The sequence below is a fragment of the Takifugu flavidus genome, chromosome 7 (genome assembly GCF_003711565.1).
Source record: "Takifugu flavidus isolate HTHZ2018 chromosome 7, ASM371156v2, whole genome shotgun sequence".
Lineage (NCBI taxonomy): Eukaryota > Metazoa > Chordata > Actinopteri > Tetraodontiformes > Tetraodontidae > Takifugu > Takifugu flavidus.
The window spans coordinates 4406745-4428445 of NC_079526.1; the positions used below are offsets into that span (position 1 = coordinate 4406745).

Here is a 21701-nt window from a genome sequence, read left to right on the forward strand (position 1 = left end):
ATCCAAACTCCAGCCAGCTCTTTATTCACAGGGAGAACTCGTCTCCCCATGGGAAAAACTCCAGGCTGTTCCAGCACACGGCCGCCGGCGCGGTGCCCGACCGCCGCGCGCAGAGATATCGTCTGTCCAGGGACAAAAAGATCGCCAAGTCTTTAGCCATCATCGTGTGTATCTTTGGGATCTGCTGGGCCCCCTACACCCTCCTGATGATCATCCGCGCCGCCTGCAGCGGCACCTGCGTGGCCGACTACTGGTACGAGATAACCTTCTGGCTCCTGTGGCTGAACTCCGCCATCAACCCCTTCCTGTACCCGCTGTGCCACAGCAGCTTCCGGAGGGCTTTCTCCAAGATACTGTGTCCCAAGAGACAATCAGTCCAGCCTCAGATCGAGGCCCAGTCGTGTTAGATGAACGCCATTGCACTTCCACACATGAATGCACTTAATGTTCGCACACTGTAAAGAGATTTATTCATATTCTGCTCTTCCATCCTAACTGAAAAACATATATCCAGTTTTAAATAATGATTAATCCTTTCATACCACATGGCAGCAATACAGCACTAGTGTTTCTAAAAAGAACCTATAATTGTAATGTACTTGATGAAGGTTAAGCAGTAGACTCTATACAACTGATTTAATTGCCATTTATTGTTATAATTATTATTTTAAATCCTCTCCGCCAGTGACCGCTGACAGTCACATGACTCCTGTTTTTCCTGAGCCTATTTTTATATGATGATGGTTGTGAACCGATGTCTTCTGTAGTCAACTTAATGACCATAATTTACTATACAATAGTATTCTAATCAACAAAGCCCTGCATTGTAAATTATGGTCTGCCTGGCCCGGAAGAGGGGCGGATGGAGCCGTTATTCAGCTGTGATGTAGAAGAAAAAAAGAAACTTTAAGCTCGGATTTCCCGGATGACCAGGGAAGGTCTCTTTGATTTCCAGCGTTACAAAGTTTCCTAGTTTTTCACAGCACACAAGCATGTTTTTCTTTTTTTTAAATTTCAGAGCACAAAAGCCCCCCCCCCCCCCCCTCCCCCCCCTCCCCCCCCTCCCCCCCCATCCTTTCCCTGTGCTGGTCTTCAAAGCGACACGTTACAAATGGAGGCTTTTCATCGTGCAGCAATAGAAGGACAAATGCTCGGAGTCCTCGGAGTTCAAAGTAAGAGAATAACCTGCATCTGATGGAAGACTTTTGTTTTTATTACTCTCACAGGAAGGCAGCGGGAATCATCGAGCAACCTGCCAATGCTGAGGCTGCACTTGACAAAAGGCTCCTTGTTGCTGCACCAGAGCAGTACTAAACTTTTGTACAAAAATATCTACGCAACTATTTGCTTGTGTTCTGGTTGTATTTTTCCCCCTCCAATACTTGCAGGTTGTGTGTCACTCAGACTACATGTAATTATACCGAGAATGTGTCCTGTGTTTGTAGCCAAAGAAAGAATAAACAGAAACCTGCGTACACTTCTGAACACTTCTGTCGTGGACCTCCTCAGACCTGATCCTGAAAGGTTCCGGTCGTGCTCTTTGCTTCATTTTACTGAACTATTGAGGAAAAATCCTCAGCTGGTTTCTTTTTGAGGCCGGTGCCTCCAACACTGTTCGGAATGATACCCAAATCTAATGTTCTCAGATGCAAAATGATTTGCAACAGCGCTATTCCATAATTCATTAGGAGTCCAGTGTGCGTTTAAAAGGAAGTAATCACAGTTAGAGTTCACCTTTAGTGTCGCCTCAGCTGGAACTATGAATGCTGCGTTAATGGGAGCCTTCGAAATCTTCCTGAGGAAAACAACCCGTCAGCCGAGAAGGAAGCGTTCTGTATTTTACATGTATCCCCTCTATGATACATGTATGAACGTGTGTATAGATCATGTCATTATAATTGCACTGGCAAAAAAAAAAATTCTGCTGTGTCCAAAAAGGCAAATTATTACTATTACTATAAATATAATATTACATTTTGCTGAAATACAGGGTTCTCCCTGCAAAAACTGAACATCAGTTTGTTTTTTTCCCCCCACAACACATTTGAGGGCAGAAATAGCAGCGCAGACATTAAGTGTTTATTGTTTTGAGAGAGAGGGAGATGATTCAAAGATCAGACAACTTTGAGCACAAAATGGTCAGGATGCCTCCTTTAGAGCATCAGTAATAGCCAAGACACCATCCTTTGAGCTCTGATCACATCAGCAGTTAAAGCAACACTTTATCTCAGCCCTGCTGGAATTATGTGAGTTCCCCCCCCTCCCCCCAAAAAAGAAACGCATACAGACACTTGCAGCCGTGGTTACCATGGCGACCAACTCCTAATATTAAGAGAAATGTCGGGCAAAGTGGAGGATGACGCATTTTATGTTGTGTTCTGCCACCTTCTTCAGCACGGGCGTGTACGCGGGCGCACATCTGCCAGCAGGGCTGAGAAATAAAGCACCCAGCAAAGGTAAACGGTGTGTTTACTCGGGATTCTCCCATTTCCAGTCACAGGAATAGATCCCCAAAAAAACTTCCCTTTGTCTATTAACTGTCAGCAGCATTCGTTTTACATATCAGAACAGTTTCCTGCATCTCCAACCTTTGCAAACAAGGACGCTTTCTGCGCAATAGCTCCCTCTTTTCAACACCACAACAAGAAAAAGACGCTGTGTTGATACTATCTGCAGAAGTGAGACCTCTGGAGGATACATAGATTTTCCACTCTGTGCTGCAGCGTTAGTCAGCCACTGACCCCATTTAGTCGCAGCGATCCAGGCGCAGCGGTGGTTGCAGCTTGGTGTTCAAACCCCAGTCAACGTTCCCTTAAATGTGTCGGGAAACCAAAACAGGCGACGTGTCAAAAGTGGCCTCCTCTCAGAACGAGTGACAAAGTCAATTTGGAAGCTTTTCCTAAAAGGTCGGCTGAAGCTAAATGAAAGCAGCGGGGTTTAGGTGAGCAGCGCCGAGACGCAGGTGGACTCGCAAATAGAAAGCAAATTGCTAAGCGTGAGTACTTGTATTGTTCCTGTGCACTGCGGGAGAGCTAAAAACCAATATCCAGAGCCTTTCACAAAGAAAATTGGAAATAGTTCACGTACTTGTGGTTCCCATTTAGATTTGCTCTGGGACACAGTCATGGTGACAGTAACATCGTTGTTACTGAACAAATATCTGATCAACGGGAAGTTCGCAGACTTTTTTTTACCCACCAACAGACTGAAAGACCGACAGAGACGTCTGCCGCTGTCTGGACGGCTTCTGGGGACAATGAGGTTAGAGAGAGCAATATCTAATAAGAGGATTTCAGATTAACATTTAACTTTGAGCTGCTTTATCCTGTCACAGAGCAGCCTGTAATCTGGCAGAGCTGCATCCCAGCGGGTGATGAGAGCTATCTATTCTAGGATTCAGGCAGTGACTCTTCATTCACAGGGTGTTCCTACTGTGTCCTCAGACACTTGACAAGGAACAAAATAGTGAACAGGCAATAGGCGACAGACCAAATCTTGTTAGTGGGAGGCAGCGTGCGTTTGAATTCATCTGGACATGATGGAGCTCAGAAGAATCATCATTTTCAGGGACTTTTGCGTGTCAAACCAACTGTCCAGAATCAGGACAGCGCGTTCGCCAGTCACAATCCTGTCCTTTTTGGGGGTCTTTGATGTACATCACAGCTGTATGGAGGCCGATGGGGCTGCAAAAGAGTAAACGTTGCAAACGCAGGAATGACGCAGACACAGAAAAGCGACAGAAAAATGTACAAATATTAAATAAAAACCACACGAAACTCCACAAAAACTACAAGAGAGAAATGTGACCAACTCGCGCCACAAAGGTTTAGGAAGAGTTTATATTTATGTGTTAATTATTCCATCTATCTGTGGCCCAGTCAAGGGTTCAGACTTGTTACTTCAGTTACTGCCACTCAGCACGGAGAAATTCAACAGACATCAGGTTTGTAGCTTCTAATTAGCTGGAGTTCAACACATCACAAAGCCTCTATTGAGGGTTTTGTTGGTGCTCATTCCACGTTTTATGCTACAAATCAATAAGAAATAGAAGACGCTCATAAAAGCGGTCACTGTGTGGCGCTCCGAGCGTTTTCACTGAACCTGAAAGAACAAGATGAGTTAATGGATTTATTAAATACGTCCTAGCATAGAATCTCTCCGCTGGTGGCTGGCCATGTGAAAATGATCTTTGTTGTGGTTGAGCGTGATTGAGCCTTCTGTTTTATTGCAGGGTGACAAAAATACCAGAATGTAGAAGGGGAATGTAGGGAATGTAGAAAAAGAAGCTTCAGAGTTAGGCGTGGTGTGAAAACTTTGCTTTGTCATCGGAAAGGTGGGCTGTTGTGGGATGAAGGCCGGATCCACCCCCGAGCACCAGGTTTTCTGAGAGCGTCCCAACAGTCTCTGGTCCACAGCTGGTTGGTGACTCCTCCGTGGATGAATCAGAGGCACAACAGCTAGCACTCATGTCCTGCTAGATCTTTGTTCCTATCCCTGATCACAGCTAACAACTGACCGCTGCTCTTTCCAAACCTTCTCAGTATCTCGGTGCCACCGGAGTGGTTTAGAACAAAGCTGTCCTGATTCATATCAACTTTCTTCCCTCATTGGAGCTGTGACTGCCCTCCCACAGCCACCCAGAACTCCATGGCTCCTTTAATTATTTTCCAGGAAATGTCTCTAGGAAACAATCTTCACCTTATGAGTACAATAAATCTAACCCTAAGTCCAAAATAGTTAAGAACCTGCATTTATTCTTCTCTCCATTGAAGAATCTTAGACAAAATTGATCCACAAAGGCTTCTCAACTCCCGGGGACCCCTCAGGTCCGTCGGCGCCAACAGGGTCCGAGGTGAGAGCTTTTTCCACCTGAGACGTCTGGCAGATCGGGGGGAGTCGTTAACGGTGGCTGCAGACGTGCCACGGTTGGGTCCTTTAGCGCCTCTCGCCATCTGGTGTGATTCTGAGCATCCAGCTGACACTTTTACCACTCTCAAATTGGACACAGCGGGCCGAAATAAAGCTCCGCCTCGAGACCGGCCCGTTCCAAGGCTGATCTGCGTAGATGCTGAATCTGTCAGGGGTTTAGTCAGTTTGATCCCGTTTGATCACGTTCTTGAACGGTCATATTTACGGTCATATTTACTTTGGGTTTGTCTCTCATAACAGCTGTAACATCTGCCTCCAGCTCCTCCTGCTGCTTTCATTCAATGATCTGTAAAGGAGCCACTCGTGCACTGAGGCTGCCTCTGGTAGTGGGTTTTTATTCCTTCCATCCTTCCATGCCAAGTCCTCTCTTTGGATTCATCATTTGGGTGGAAGCCTGATCTCAGGTCTCTACGATCTTTTTGGGATCCATCCCAAAGATTTTGTTGGCGATTCGCAGCTCTCTCTGTCCCAGAGGTCTGAACTCCTGCGAGGTGAGTTTCAGCTACTGCTGGACTGCGTTTATTCTACAGGGCCCAAAAGATTAGACGAAAATCCTAATCTGCATCCAAAAGAGATTTTCTTTTCAATTTTCTGAACTTCAGAAAATCAGATAATCATTAAGGGGCTCCTCCAAAAAATGATGGGTTTCATTATTCAGATTTGTCAAGGGGGTAAATTTCCTACTTATTCCTGATTGAGCTCTTAAGTGCTGGAACGCGATGGGGGTGTTCGGGCCGTCCTGCGTGTCACTTTCTCCTTTTCCTTCCAAATCCTCTTTGTTCAGATTCCTCTCGGCCCACCGAGATCAAATTGGCTCCATCTCTACTATGAATCCACTTCCCATCCGAGCTGAACAAAACAGATATTTTCAACTTCATTGAAAACATTTTTTTTTCCAAGTGAGGAGACAATTTAAAAAAGCTATAAAGAAAGAATAAATCTTGGCACCGTAATAGGATGTCTGTGGAATCTATATTCCTGCTCATCCGGTACTGCAGAACAGCCTGCGAAACACAAACTGTTCTGTTACCTTGGATTTAATTTTTTTTTTTTTTTTTTTTTTATCGCTTTCAAATTCGATCAAAGGCAACAAAAATGGAACAGACTCTATTCCCAGGAGGGCAGGTTTGGGTTCTCTGAAGCTGCTGGGGTACAAAAGCAGGCGACAACCCAACATGGTTTTAAATACATCATGAGCTTTTTAAAAAATTTAATATAATGCATGCTTTGTTGAAAACGGGTGTTAAAATAATGTCTGAACCAATGACAATGTTGTGTCTTTATTAGTAAATCCACACTGACCCAACATTCTTCATTCTAATTACATCAAAATCTCACAAAGGACTCAATCAAAACTCTGAGTCTGCGCTCTTTCTGAGCATAATTGTCTGCTGGCGCCTTCCCCGGGGGCTAAAAGCAGCAGGAGATTCTCGTTCTAACCTACATTAACTTGTCGATTGTGCCAGTTACGGCTCAATTATCACTCACTAAACTGCTACCAGAATACTTTTCACTCATTGGCTAAATACTTCTGACCTCATTTGGTGCTTTAATTTAGCAGGGAACAGATCCCCCTTCACACACACAAAAAAACATCTCAACCAGATGAGCACACTCAACAAGTCATTTGCTGGCATTAGTATGCAAATGAAGCTTCCTTTTTAAATCTTAATTTAATCAGGGAGCCTCGTTGAAATCGGGGACTCATTTTTGAAGACGGGTTTGAGAACAACACACAAACGGGAGGAGGAGAACATCAACGACACGGACGACCACGATGATTCAAGCTCTGGTGGCGTTCAGGGGTTTTCGAATCTTCCCCAGGAGTGTGAAACTTGAGCTGAGATTCATTAGGGGCCACGGGACCCGTTTCTGCTTGAGTGGACAGAGGACGTCTCTCCGGTCTGAAACATGTTGCTGCGTCAGGCCTTTAAATGAGAGGCCCTGGTATAGCTTCAGCTAAGGATCGCTTCAAGGCGAGGAGCGAGACGTTAATACGAATGGTTGAGGCCGAGCAGAGACCGCAGCGATTACGATGGGGAGAGGTGTGGAATAAGATAACGCGAGAGAGGGAGGGATGTGGAGAACTGAGCTGCTCTTCAGTAATTATGTGAGCTGCAGAGTTCTGAACCCGCCGAAGCTTATCTGCACGTACAACTGGAGACAAGGTCAGACGGGAAAGTTGGATCCGTTCAAGCAGCCACGTTGTAGCTCAATTTAAACTTTTTCAAAGTTAGACATGGGTTTAACAGCAAAGTCCATCGCAGCTCTTCATAAAATGATGATGATTTGGAAGAGAGGTTCGTGTTAAAGGTGACGAGCAGCTGTTCATTATCGTGACACTTTGTCATTGTATAAACAATGCAAAGAACTCTGAGCCTGACGTTCAGTGCATTCATGGTCCGTGCATGTTGTGGGTTTGCAAATGCAGAATGAGACAGCACCAGAGGAGGGTTGGTGCCAATGTCCTCGTCTCTTCATCCTCCTGCAGACAAACACCTCAGATTCTATTCTCTCCTCTACCTGTCCTCCCCCCTCTCCTCTCTCTCTCTGCCCAGCCCACCCATCAGCAGGAGGGTCCCCCTACATGAGCCTGGTCCTGCTCAAGGTTTCTTCCTGTTAAAGGGGAGTTTTTCCTGCCACTGTTGCCTGTTGGGGGTCAGGCCCTGGGATACTGGAAAGCGCCTAGAAAGAATTTTGACCGTAACAGACGATATATAAATAAAGATTGAAAGATTTACCACTCTTTGTTGTCCCTGAACCTCACACAAGATCTTATTTCAGTGTCTTAAAGTCTTGAAGTGTTTTTTCTGCTAAACTAGCATCTGAGTCGACCCGGACCAGCTCAGTCGTGTTCGAAATCACCACACGGCCACCTGGTTACAGTGGGTGGGAGGATGAGCAGCGACGACGTGTCCAATATCTGCAAAACAAGCTGATTCCTGAACTAAAAAGACAAATGGGTTTGAAAAGAACACCAAAAACATGGACATCGCATTAGTTGGAGCGGTGTCTGCTGGGATGGACTCCCACCATGACGCTGAGACAGCCTGGACATGGTCAACTTTTTGAGGAAAGGCAACAGCAAAGACACAGATATTAATTATCGTGCTGGATAAAAGCAGAGTTACATCGACCACAGCATGAAGTAATAGAGGAAATGGAGCCGTCGCCGGAACGACTGCTTAAAAAATATGTATAATCAGAGCAGAACACCTTTACGCAAAAGAAGGAGGAATGGAACTCAGTCGCACTAAATACTTCGATCATTTTCCACTTACACGGCGCGAATGGAGCCTCAGTCTGAGCAGCTTGTCTTTATTACACCCTGAGATCTGCAGCTATGGAATAAAGCTCCATTTCCTGCTGAGAACGAGGGAACCAGCTGAAGCAGCAGGTGATTTCAGCTGCTTCAGCACCCCGCGGCAGGTCGTGTTCAATAATGCAGAAATGAGGTTTAAAAAAAATAAACAACTAAATAAAAGAAGTGAAAAACAACCACTTAGAAAGCGTGAGGGGGAACGCGTGCCCCTCCAGGGTTCCGTTATTTTCAGAGCCAGCGGTTCTTTCCATGAACATTATCTGCGTGAGTTCGTCTCAGAATAATACTGTAATATCCAGGACTTGAGATCTGGCTCCAGACGGCACATTTACAGATATTTGCAAATGCAGATATACATATTTACACATCTCAGGACATTTTAACGTACTCATTTTGGCTGTTGGAGACTCACACAATTACCGACTGTGCCGCACATTGCCGACAGGGATACACGCATTTCCATTTCCATAACAACAGTGATGCAACAGAACCGAATGATCAAATGATAGATGCAGTTAGAGGAAGAAGGAAAGGAACAAAGGAGAAACAGTGACCAAGAGCGCGGTGCCGGTGCTCCGATAATGACTGAATCTTATCGTGTGATCAAACTGCTCTTTCATATCCTCCTGATGCCTCTGCCGACCGCAGAACAACAGTCTAATAAACACATCCTGTGTTTTCAGCCCTTCTCCTGTCCTTTTTATGCACTCGCTCGCTCGCGTGTTGGGGGTTATTATCCTGTGGGCCGTCAACCGAATAATTGTCTCATGCAGCCATCTCACCAGCAAAACCCCTGAAATTGATTCAAAAACATGGGATCACTTGGATTTCCTGTCATTCTGCAACTCTGCTTTATGTGAGGCCATGTGCCTGTCCCCTGCCCTGTACATGCAGCTGGAGCTTTACTTCCTTTGTCACGCTGGCCTGTACTGCCTGAGCTATGAGATCAGGTCAGAGCAGAACCCTGATGAATCTTGATGTGTGTTTTAGAAGGTAAAACTGGTAAACTCGGCCTATTTAGGATGAAGAACCTTTTAAAAGCACAAAGCTGCCACACGGAGCAACTCAACTCTCCACAGGGAAGCCCCTCACCTTACTCAGCATTCATGCTAAATATGAGCGCTTAATTACGTACTGAGATTATATTTTCATAACCTCTATTCTGTCGGGCATTGAAGTGTAGAGATTAAACTTTGCTCCCATCTCCTCATTTATATAAGAACATTTTAAAATTAATTGTATAACAAAAAAAAGGCACACCAGCGCATAAGAAACTCTGAGGGCAATATGTTCCTACCCTGGTAGGAACGCTTTGATTTAAAAAATCATAATGTAAATGTGCCTGTGTGGGTGGAAGCTAACCCAGATCATTGACCTCGGCAGCATAGCGGTGTTCCGGTACTGACTTAAAGAATGACATGGTGGAAGATTTATGGATTTCTGCCACATTCACAGGCCCAGATAGCGATGCGGAATAACATCCAGGTCATGTCTGTAGGATAAAAACATCACCCATGCACGCTGTAATTGGGCAAATAATGAATGTATAGGTCAAAAAATAATCTTCCCAGCCCCTTTCTGAAACCATCTCTTTAACTAGGATTACGGGTTTTCAACCAGGTGGCCAGAGTTCAACTCCCGGTACGAGAAAGCTCTTTTAATGCTTCGTAGTTTTGGATTCAACCCATTTATCCCCCCCCACAATTGGTAAGTCAGCTGATAGCTGACTAGGTTCCCTTGAGCAAGGTTTCGAGCGACTGGCGAAACTTCTCCCTCAGTGCTCTCGTGTGCTCATGTAAGCTGCTGCAGTGATTCGCATGTGTGTGTGTATACACAAAAGTCTCGTGTGGGAGCAGTGAAGTACACTTCAACTATTAACACCTTTCTGTGGTGTCACTGCACCCACGGAGCTCTAAATCACTTGGGCTGCATCCACAAAGATGCTGGGTGAGTCTGTATTCTGGCTGGAACACAACTAATTTATACGATTATATTGTGCAGAATGCCAAATGTTCAGTAAACAGTGTGCAACAGTGTGTGCACGCCACGTACCCGCGCTGTGCACCGCTGCAGCATGTGCTGCCTTGTTTTCTGGCGTGGCTGCTCCTCGTACACCAGGGGCACGAATCGGAAATTTCTTCCCAGAGACGTGCCACAGACTGCCACAGTGAATAGCTGCCACTCAAAAGCACAGCGAATATGCCCTGCTGCACGGAAACAATACGGAGCCGTCCTCCACGACGCGGTCGAGGACGTGAAACCAGTTCTGCGGCAAATGACAACAGACACCTCATCACTGGTAACCATCCATGGAGCGTCAGTGATAAGGGCGAGGAGCCTGGAATGACCGGCTGATGTATACAGGAGGGCTTTTGCACTCTTGCCTGAAGTTGAACGGGAGCCAGTGGAGTTGCTGGATGATGGGGGAGGTGTGGTGGAAGGGGGGAGTTTTGGTAATGATACGGTAACGGTATTTTGAAGCAGCTGAAGCTGATGAAGGGACATGTGAGGGGAACTAAATGGAGTTACAGTAGTCAATACAGGGGGATCGAAGTGGTGCGTACGGGCAGAGACGCTTCATTTTGCAGGGATGGAAATATGCAGACCGGCTAATGTTATTGATGTGAGCTTGAAATGATAGCGAGCTATCGAAGGTGAAGCTCTTTACCTGAGGGGAAGGGGAGACCGAGGAGCTATCGATTATGAGTTGTGTGCTGCATTATTACTTTATTATTTACTTGGATTTCTGCTCTGTTTTTGTATTCATGAGACTATCTTGGGTTACCAAAAATACCCTGATTTCTTCCAAAATGTGTCTCTGCCACTGACACCAGGGTGTTGAATTCTTTTAGCCATGCAGCTATAAAGATTGTCTCCTCCAGGCACTTTACAGTAACCCAGAGGCTGACCTACAAACAGGCCGTTAATATGGCTGCAACTGGTCTGTATCCACCCAGTGGTACCAGTAGAAAGGATCCAGAAACAGAGACAAGCAGCAGACAGGAGCTCTTCTAATGAGTGATGGCTTACCTATAATAATGTGGCTGAATTCAACTGTATTTCTGAGGCATGTGTTACTATCATGGCTGTCTTTAAGGTCAGCAGGTCAGTGCACGGCTCCGGCTTAATGATGTTTGCTATAGAATCGCCCACTATAAGAGGAATCTGGCTGGTTCCACAGCGAGGGAGGACCCAGAACCACAAGTAAACTAGCACGCTGAGAGCAGAATGTCTGATGATGATCTAGTGGCGCTGCTGTCAATACAACATGTTGATTTGACTAGAATTTTTATGAATACCAATTAAATACCAGAAAGCCGGATCATTTCAAAAGTTGATTTAATGACGCTGGAGCAGTTGGACAATTGGTTCTTTCCTAAAACAGCAATTTCAATAAATATTCAGACTTAAATTGGTTCAGTCTCTCTAGAGAAAGTGATTTTTTTCTTTTATTTCAGGCACATACTCGAGGATTTTAAATAGAAACAACCCCCTCCTTCACATAAATCACATCCAAAACTGCCTACCGCAGACATTGGAAATGCCAGCACTGAGTAATGCATCTGGGTTTGGTGTTTTTTAAATTATGATGCAGCAACAGTGATGTCGGCCACGCCATGCACCTGCGTGAGCTGTTTACAGTCCAGGGAAGCCATTAATTTCCTTGCTCCAGGCAGCGAGGGGACGAAGTGTTCAGTCACAGACATGGTGGCAAGACTGCCGATATCACTGCGACAGGAAATGACAGCGGGAATCACTAGATCGTCACGCCATCAAGTCGTTAAATAAAAAATAAATAAAGCCTGCAAGCAAACCAAATCTACGCTCCTCACCCATAATTGATCTTCCGAGCGGTTACAAGGCCGAGTCCTTCCAGGTGGAATATCACTGCTTTCAGCACCTGTGGCAGCGGGTTAGTAAATGAGATCTCCACCGCCATCCTCTCGCCCACCACGGCTTTTCCAAGCGGCTGCGTGAAAGAGGAACAAAGCAGGAAAATCCTCAGATCCGAGTTCATATGATGACATCTTTGACAGTGGTGGTTTGGTTTACTTTTATACTGAGGTCCGGGGTCCTGAGCCTGAAGCTGAACTGGGTGGCTAGGATCCGCTGGGTCTCATTGACTCGGCCTGACAGGGTCAGCATCAGAGCGGCCTGGTCCACCAGCTGGTCCTTGTAGTCTTTGTACTCCAGCGTCCACTCCAAAACCTTAACTGGGGAGAGCGTAAGAAGTGTTTTCATCGTTCCTGCTCGACGATTACAAAGGCTCTCCTTTTGTCATTTTAAAATATCACTTGCTTTAAAAAAAAAAAGAGTAGCTATTGTTGCATTCACCAAAACTGGTTCTTTCTTTCTTTCTTTTTTTTGGAACAAATGCTGACCCTGATGTTGCTTTTCACTTTGACGTCATTAGCATAGCATCGAAATCACAATTCCAACGCAGTGATGCATTCAGGCCCTCCCAGATGTCATTTTCACCTCAAAAGCAGCGGCGCTTTGCTGACACAGAATTGCATTTGTGTTCAGTTTCTTAAAAATCCAGACCATCATTTAAGCTGTTTGGCTCGACTGCTCCTCAGTTGGGCTGGATGTTCACATCTGTCCTGTCCTGCCCTATGATGGCCTTGTGCACTCCAGTGTAGTACACAACTGACACCTGGCTGTGCAGGACGATGGTGCGGTGTTCTGCGCTGCTGTTCACCATGGTGATGGACAAGTCCGCGTCCTGTCCCATTTTAGGACCTTTGCCGTCCATGGAAACCTTCAGAGAGACGTCCTCTGCTGCAGAAGAGGAATAAGCCGCAGCCTTTGAGCCGTATCTGCATGCTGTTTCCACGGCAATGCGCTCCTGCTCCGTACCTGAGCGACCAAACATGGTTGATTGAATGTTAAAGAGCATTAGTTTAAAGCCCTGAGTGAGTCAATGATACCTTCAGCGTGTTTGTACAGATGCGTGATGTCGCTGCGCTCGTCAGATCCGACAGCCTTTGTGCTGATGGAGTGGCCCACTGTCTTTTTCTCGCTGTAGATCTGATTGAAGGTTCCGTCTGCGTTCTTCTGCCAGTAAATTTTATCACTATTGACCTGGTGGAGCCGGAACCAGTTTGAGAAGAGATGAGGTTGATAACTTTAGATGCGTGTCAGATATCCCATCATTTGCACGTCAACACAGTGGATGAAGAGCAGTTGTTCGCTTCTGAAGGTCGACCAAAGTCAGGGATACAAATGAGCACGCTTGTCAAGAATGTGCCCTGTAAGAGTTTTGACTTTCCCGCTGTTTAGTGTGATCACATTTTTTATAATGTGGTACTTACATGCAGCACCCAAATGCACTTCAACCTCATTTGTATTGCATCTATTTTAAGGGTCGTCTGTGGATGAGTTGCTGAGGCCCAGAGCCTGACACCCCGGGCCAGCAGCTACAAGCAACAGTGGCAGGAAAAGCTGCCTTTTAACAAAAAGGCTTCCTGCTGATGGCGGGTTTAGAAAAGGAGGAGTTGGGGGAGGAGTTGGGGCAAGGGTGAGGACAGAAAGAGTCGAAGAAATACATCCATAATAGATGAAAATGTGTTTGGCCTGTTAAATTATTATTCTGAAGATGCAAATCTAAAACTGGGGGGTCACCGGGTGCAAAGGTCGACACACTTCTCTGAGAGAGAGAGAGAGAGAGAGATCGATAGAGAGAGAGAAAGAGAGAGAGAAAAAACAGAAGAGAGAGAGACAGACTACAGAAACCCGATCAATTATAGAGGTGCAAAAATTGTTTCACACACCTCTGCGAACACAAACGGAGTGTCGTGTTTGAGGTAGACGTAACCATTGCGAACAGCAGTCAGGGCGGTGGGACCGCAGCGAAAAGTGCCTTGGCTGGTCTCCTGCGGTGTGGCATCAACAGCCTGCCAGCCTCCGTTGCCCAGAGGCAGGTCTGGACGAGCCATCCAGCAGTCGTTCCACACATGGAAGTTCCTTCAAACACAATAAATGAATACACGAATCGAGGTCAGTCTGGTTCCTGTCGGCGCCGTGAAGATGGTGAGAGAACGTACCAGACCGAGTCCGTGTTGAGGTGATTTATAGGATCCAGATTCTCATCCAGGTACACGTCTGTTGTTAAGGAGACGTCCGTGTCATGAGCTGAGCTATAGTTGGTCACGGTGCGAGCGGGAATCCCCAAACATCTTAAAACTGAAACGGCGGAGTTAGATGAAAGCTTGAGGATCTCTACTGCCACAGAGGAGACTCCAACCTGTGGTGAAGACACCAGCAAAGGCCCAGCACTGTCCGTACTTAACCGGGGCGGCATTGTTTTTATGGTACTCCCGCAGGATTTCAATGCTTCCGCTCCAGACGGTTGGACTGGTCCCAGCCGAGTAGTTTCCAGACCAGTTTCCCACCAGGACACCGTTGTCATCCACGGCATTGATCTGGGCCACAGAAAGAGTCTCATTTCTCATTTAAACAATCTGCTTAATTCAACATTTGCACTAAAGAAACTGCTGCTGATGCCGATGGGAAGTTTGCGCTGCTGTTATCTCACTTCCACTAACATGACCAGTTTGGCCCCTGGCTCACTGGTTTGTGAGGTAACGGGTCAAAAAGGTCCAACTATAACAAATAAACGTCACCGTCTCACATAAGGGAAAGGAATACGGGTGTAGGACTATGGCTGCAGCCGTCTCACCATGGCAGAGATGACCCGCACCACATTAACCGGATCTCCCCAGCCAGATGGAGGGGTTCCGCTCTTCTCCAGGATGAAGAGGCATATGGCAAGGATCCCATCGTCGAACTGAAACAGAGGAAAAGAACTGGGGGTCCTCTCACCACACAGAGAGCTCTGCGAGATCTCAGCACATGGTTAGTTACCTGCCCATAGTTCCACGTCCGCTGTCCAATTTGATCTTGGGTGCCGTAGTAGATTCTTCCAACATCATTCAGGACGTACTCCCACCTCTCCTCTTCTGAATCCATGAACACTGTGTCTTCTGCAAATATAGTCACCACAACAGAGGTAAAGGTGGAAATAATGCTAGTAAAACTACCAAATCCATTTACTAACATTTATTTTAGATGCTTCAGAACATTCAAGTTGCCTTAAAACACATGGAAAAGTAAAGGAATTCAAGCTAACCCGACATTGAGAAAGGAGGTAAAGCTTCAGCTGTAGGGGTAGAGCGGTAAAACAAACAAACAAACCCAAACTTCTTCCTAAAATAAAAATAAATCCAAATGCGCAATGTGGTTGTTACCTTCGCACCAGGGATTGAACAATATGTACACATCATTCGCAGGATCGTGTGTGGAAACAGCATGGCCGCCCACGCAGGTGGTTTCCACCGTGAGCTGATATCGGCCGATGGCGGTCGTGGCCGGAGAGTTCACCGACAGCTGAATCCGGTTGCCTTCCTGCTTCACCGCGGCAGCCTCCCATCGCCCGCCCACCAGGCTCTCCACCAAAGGGACGTCGACCTGGGTCCCCTTTGCCACGGTTGGCAGCGGCCCTGAGGATTATACGCAGCACACATCACTGGCAACCAGCTATTGTGATCGGTTCTCGTCGTGCCAGTTTCCTTTTCACCAGTGTTACGCTCTCCTCCGTCAGCGCCACACCCGCATTCCTTTGGTGTGTGTCGCGGGAGTTAAAAAGTTACACTCAGTGCTGATTTACGCACAGGAACAAGGCATGTTCCCAGAGGCTTGAACCTTTAAGTTGACATATAATCAGACACCCCCCCGCACATCCCAAAGTTCCTCAGACGGGTCCAGGTCTGGACTCTGGCCGGTCTACGTGTGAAATCCTGTCCCCGATGGCTCTGGCACTTTATCTGCCTCTCTTGATACCCTGATGCACCCATCACTCTGGAACAGGGTAAATCTGGACTTATCAGACCACAGAACCTTCTTCCATTGCTCCAGAGTCCAAACTTTATATTCCCTAGCAAACGGAAGGCCTTTTTTTCCAGTGAGCCCAGGTGCAGCACAACAGGACAATCAGCCCGTGGAGATCTGAGTGGCTCCCACGAGGTGCAAAATGCCCCCCTTCCTCAGACCACCACACACCAAGCTCTGTCTTTGACGCGAGTCATCTGCGATGACATTTGTCGGCCTCGTCCGCAGGGCTGTGATGTGTTTCGATCGAGCGTCGTCCAGCGCCGCATTTGTTTCTACAAGAATGAGCGTCTGGAAGGCAGCTGATACGACAGATGATGTTTCTTTTTGTTTTTTAATCACCGCCTGTCAGCACGCGCCGTCATGTGATTGTTTTTGTCACTTCTGGATGAAATGGGGGGAGAAAAATCATTCTTTTGAATAATAAGAGTTAAAACCTGAAAATAATGAAGCTTAAACTTGTCAAAAGAACGGCCTCTCTGTCAGAGAGGCATTATTGGTATTCTCTTCAACCTTGGCCTGTAATGTTGCACAGCTATACAGTAATTGTTGGATCTATATTCGTCTGTGGAAATCAAAGAAAGAGCCAGCTGAGGGAGAAATGGATGCTGGGTAAATGTTAGGCAGGGGCAGGATCAAGGATGGTGTGCAGTGGCAGCACTGGTAGTGATTTGTCATTAAACTGGATTTCTGTTTAGAGGGGGACCGAGGACTTGGCATCTGTATCACCCTCGCCTCCAGAGCAACTGTTGCCATAGCAATGGTGTCCAAAATCCTCTCGCATGTGCACCAGTCTATCCCCCACACATGAACGCCCTTACATTGATATGCTCCACACAGGGGGAGGGGGGCTCGAATTTTCAGCCGCGGTCATTTGCATAAAAGCAAAACTTAATGTCGGCGCACCGTCTCCCTCTGCAGTCCCGGATCTTGTGTCTCCTCGCTGGGACTTTCCAGGAGGGCAAAATTACCACGTGCAGGGTTTATTTACAGAGCTGCTCTGGATCAAAAGCATCCGTTTTCACACATGGCCTGCTCGGATTAGCAGGTCACTATGAGAAGAATTTCAGTAAACTTTCTAAATGAATATTTGAGATCTCTGTTTGGAACAATAAAACGTGACCTTAAGCTCCTGGAAGGGCCCTAGAACTGTAGAACGGATGTTTCCTATTAGGAATCTTTGCTTTGGGTTAGATATCAATATAAAGGAAGCTGGAGGAGCCAGATGTTGACATGTTTGAGCCCATTTCTTGCATGATTTGAGCATGCTGACGGGGTTAGTCTATAGAACGATGCAGACTGATGATTTTGCTTTGTTAGTTTGGGGGTTTAGCGTTGAATTTGTTTTCATTTTTTCACAGACCAGGAGCCTCCTGGTGGACTTACAACTCAATTCTCCATGAGGAAAATGAGCTTCAGTGTTATGTGGAATTTGCATATTCACACCACCTCTTCTGATTGTTCTTTTTCGTTTGTCCGCCCTTGTTTGCCATCTGCCCAACTGCAAGCAGAGCTCAGCTGTCAGTCCAGACTGTTGACTAGTTTTGGGACGACTACAGATCAAATGAACCGGAAAAATCTCCCCAAAAAACAGAAAATGTGTTTTTCCAAGGTGGCGTTAAGGTATAGTTTGAAATGAATAGTAAGGCTGAGGCTTGGCCCTTTTCCTGCAGCCTGCCACTAGAGGGCGGTTTTAGCTTGACACTGACCTGTTTTTAGTATGAGATGGAGTTTGTCGTTTTTGGGGTCAAAGGGTCGCGACAGGCTGATGCCCATCTGGAAGTTCTGCCCTCTACGAATAATAAAAGCATCAGTGTGGTAGAGGTCGGTGTGGTGCTTGGTCCGGTTCACGCCCTGCGCGCTCTTCATCAGATCTACGGATCGCACTCGGAGGAGAAGATCTGTGGGAAAATGACAGTGAGGTCGTGTGTTGCCAGCATTTACTGTGATACCGACTGCACCTGTGACCTCTCACCCTCCAGCTCGCTCCCGCCAGTCTCCGGCTTCTCCGGCTTCTCTGGCTTCTCCGGCGTCGGTTCTCCCTCGTCATCATCGTCATCAATTGCCGTAACCAAGGCATCTTTGCTGTCATCATCGGGTTTGGGGTGGCAACAGGGGCAGATTTTGCGCAGCCACTGTCGACACGCCGACTCGCTCTCCTCGCTCTCCTCGGGCTCTGTCGCTTCCACCTCCGCGCCGTCCACAACTCCCAGAGTGATGGACGGGAAGCGTCCCAATGTGGATCCATCTCTGAGCGCCTCCCCGTGCATCCTGTGACGAGGCAGCAGTTTGGACGCTGATGGTGTTAACGTGAATCTGCTTACTTCAGGAGTGCAGGAAATTGGATGTCTGTCACATCGCCGCTGCTGCACAGGGCGAACCTGAGTCCATATTGTTACCTACAGGCGAATGTCACCTTCGGGAGCAGCTGGTGAAACACGTGCCATGTTGCATTAAAATACCTTTAATACGCCAAAGGAAGTGTAAGACAGAGGAGCACGATTCCTGTCCCAGCTGCTGTCGCCATAAGTGACGTTTGAACAGCATTACATTCCTATGCTTCACCTGTTATAAATGTGTTATTAACACTATGTTAATCACGAGGAAAGTCTAATAGCTTAGCTGCAGGCAATCCTTCGTTTAACAGAACAAGAATCACTGACAACAGACAGGATGTTAATTAAGATCCAGCAGAGTAACAGAAGAAGACATGAGGAGGAGGAAGAGGTTGGAGGGCAGCTCATGGAGGAGATGGAGGGTACAAATGTTAAACAGATGTATTTCAAATGGTCTCAGACTGCTTTGACCTTTCAGCGTGTCACATTACAACATTCCAGGCGGAGAGAACGATCTACTTTTGAAGATCTCCGAGATAGGGACCATTTCCAGGGTTCAAGCAGTCGGCGAAGTTAAGAGGCCAGGGGCGACCACTCTTCCACCTGACACCCTGAATCTGTCCGAGCCTCCGCCCAAAACCAATAAAGAGAAGAGAATCAGCCCTGCCAGTTAATGCAGTCGCATCGAGTCGACTTCGGTTGATGGGAAAGGGAAAGCAATTTTTTCTCCCATCTCCTCGGCCTGATTCGCAGGGCTGGTTTTTTTGCTTTTTTTTAAAGGTTTTAAGGAGTTGAGCTGAAGATCTAATCATGCAGTAAAGCAAATGTTGTTTCTCAAATATTATAGCTCTGTTTTCTGCCACCTTGCAGCCAGGATTAGAGGCACATGTCCTCAGAAAAAAAGACACGTGCAAAACCTGCCAGGTGAGTGGCCTGAGCTCCTCACACTCACGTCTTCACATGCTTTCACGGCTCCGGACAATAGACCTACCTTCAAGCTCAGGAATGTGTATTGTTACTCATTAAGAAGGGTTTAATAACACTTTATTGGTGTCTTACTGGTGTCTGGCCAGGTTTACATTTGTTTATTTGGAACTGACGAAAAACAGAAATGAGATCATCGGGTGTTGAACGGATCGCCCACTTTTGGAATTATTACTGCATCACCAGCCCCTTTAGAACACTTTAATGCGCCAATTTTCAGCTGACTCAAAAATATGACAGCCTCGCAGGCCCTGAACACATCACGTGTGGAGGAAGCCACAGATGAAGAGGGTGGCCATGGATAGAATTCAACAAACTCTGGAAATCATGAGGTTGGGACATTTTAAAATCATTTCACACAATTTACCAGTTCCTGATTGAACCAGGTCCTAAACTCTTTTTAACTAGCATAAATTCCATTCCTTCACAGAGGAAATGATCCACTTTGGCTGCCTTTTTCATTCAGTTAAAAGGTTTCTGGTCATCATTTCCAAAACGTGGGAGCAAATGGACCAAAATGCAGCCTCTTCATTCCCCTCGTTAGCCACACAATGATGAGGGGAGAAGCCGCAGGGACCATGAAGGTGCTGTCAGGAAACCTTCCAAATGCTTTGGAGCCGCTGAGAACGGAGGAGTGCGAGTAGAAAAGGGAGGATATTCCCACGCGGTTACAGAACAATCCCACAAAAAAGTTCATTAGAAGCTGAAAGTCGCCACGTTGACCACAGCTGGATTGGTTTTCTTTCGAGTGAGAAATGCCAAATTGACTGTGATGTGACAGAGGCAAAATTATAGAAGCCTCATAAATGCTTCTATAAATAACGAAAATGACAGTCACACAGTAGCGAGGCGCCACAATCAGCCTTTTTCTGCTTTTGAAAGACAAAATTCATAGAAGGCTCAGAGGAGGACACAGGTGAACCACCACATGGATGTGAACTGCAGATCTAGAGATGAACCCGAGCGCCCAGTTGTGGTCAAATGTTACACAAAACACATTGGAGTGTGCGACGGGTTGCAGATGGCCAACAGGTGATTAGGGACACACACTCCGTGTCCGTGGCTACCCGAGCGTTCAGAGCCGAGCCGGCAAAAGCCTCCCAGCAGCACAGTTAGATCCTTCTGGTCCCGTGTGGATATTTGACCACTTTCATCCTAAAACCAAGCAACAGTTCCATCCCCAGTATCTTGAATGGGTTTTGTGTAGAACCACCAGGGAACCCACAGTGGTAAAATTAGAACTCAACTACCAGAACCTTTTCTGGGGGCTTCAGGAACCAAATAACAGACTATAAAATTCAATTCCAAACATCCAATGAGAAAAACACAATCTCCCGCAATTGGAAAGTATGAAAAGTGACTGTGGGAACATCCCAATCCAAAAGAACCCCCCCCCCCCCTTCCCAAGTGCGTGTCACACTTTAATGTTGCATCTGTTACACCTCTGTGCTGTTGCTTCAGGGGCCAATTAGTTGTAACCGCAGCAAGGAAAACCACTCTGATGATCCGCTGTCAGGTTGAACCATTTCCACACTTTAGTTTCCCACAAACACTGAGTGTGTTTCCACCCCGAGCCAAGTGAAACGTCTGTCTGAACGCGTTATTACTTCAGTTGATGACATCACTTTCCCTACAGGTGAACCACTCTCTGCAAAAGCCTTCCCTGGCACCTCCTTTAGTCAAGCATGGCCATTTTAAAAACTCCCTGAGTTTACCTGAATAGAGTGACCATAAAACAAATGGTTTTAAACTCACCTGGTTCACTGAGGAAGAAGTGCAACAGTATGGAGATTTTCGATCCGCCCTGCATTTGTTTTACAGGCTGCATCCTTTAAATACTTTGGCTCACAGACAGGACACACCTTCCTGCTAGAGGGGTCGGATCTGAGCACAGCAGCCAGTTTCACATTGAGCAAGAGAAGCGCATTTTTTCCCCCGTATGACTGGGATGGTGCTGCTGTGCTCCTTCATTCACTCATCTGCAGGCTTCCAATTAGAGCTAAATTATTGAATTCAAAACTATGCAAGATGACAACAAACCAAGAGGGGAAAAAAGAACACTGTTAATATTTGTTAGTTATTTGAGATGACTAAATGTTTGGAGGGATGCTTGAATCATTAGCTGTCCACAATTCAACCTGATAGCACATTAGCATGAACTAGCATCGCCTCAACTCAAGCAGCCAATTTGTTCGTAAAACCAATTAACTATGAGCCCATAACAAATTAAACATGTTTTA

General features: G+C 46.4%; 2 protein-coding genes across 4 annotated transcripts in view; one reads left to right on the plus strand and one right to left on the minus strand.

Moving 5' to 3' along the window:
• The window catches only part of LOC130529085 (histamine H3 receptor), a 4781-nt gene extending 3304 nt beyond the window's left edge, over window positions 1-1477 (plus strand). The window contains exons 3-4 of one of the 2 annotated variants that reach the window (XM_057038981.1): window positions 1-253; window positions 1019-1477. The exon at window positions 1-253 is cut by the window's left edge and continues 451 nt beyond it. In XM_057038981.1, coding sequence (XP_056894961.1) covers window positions 1-253; window position 1019 — 254 coding nt within the window. In that variant the 3' untranslated portion in view covers window positions 1020-1477. The other variant, XM_057038980.1, reaches the window with a different exon arrangement.
• A 10096-nt stretch (window positions 1478-11573) lies between these two features.
• On the minus strand, window positions 11574-21353 carry LOC130528870 (protein-glutamine gamma-glutamyltransferase K-like). Of its 2 annotated transcripts, XM_057038673.1 has the most exons (14): window positions 21217-21353; window positions 18117-18412; window positions 17851-18042; window positions 15502-15753; window positions 15119-15237; window positions 14934-15041; window positions 14499-14694; window positions 14299-14437; window positions 14026-14218; window positions 13183-13336; window positions 12822-13111; window positions 12305-12460; window positions 12085-12221; window positions 11574-11980 (listed from the first exon to the last, which is right to left on the minus strand). In XM_057038673.1, exons 2-11 carry the CDS (start codon window positions 18409-18411, stop codon window positions 12828-12830), a joined length of 1932 nt encoding a protein of 643 aa, XP_056894653.1. In that variant the 5' UTR covers window position 18412; window positions 21217-21353; the 3' UTR covers window positions 11574-11980; window positions 12085-12221; window positions 12305-12460; window positions 12822-12827. The 2 variants fall into 2 exon arrangements, with proteins under 2 accessions (XP_056894653.1, XP_056894654.1); XM_057038674.1 differs by lacking the exons at window positions 11574-11980; window positions 12085-12221; window positions 12305-12460; window positions 12822-13111; window positions 13183-13336 and adding an exon at window positions 13592-13901.
• Window positions 21354-21701: the final 348 nt, after the last annotated feature.

Bases quoted from the DNA above. Each gene is read 5' to 3' on its own strand.
- LOC130528870 (XM_057038673.1), bottom strand. From the start codon at position 18,411: ATGCACGGGGAGGCGCTCAGAGATGGATCCACATTGGGACGCTTCCCG. The intron at 15,238-15,501 runs GTAACAACCACA...CTATATTTGCAG, and splicing joins GTTCAATCCCTGGTGCGAAG to AAGACACAGTGTTCATGGAT. The intron at 14,438-14,498 runs GTTGGAGTCTCC...CCGCCGTTTCAG, and splicing joins TGCTGGTGTCTTCACCACAG to TTTTAAGATGTTTGGGGATT.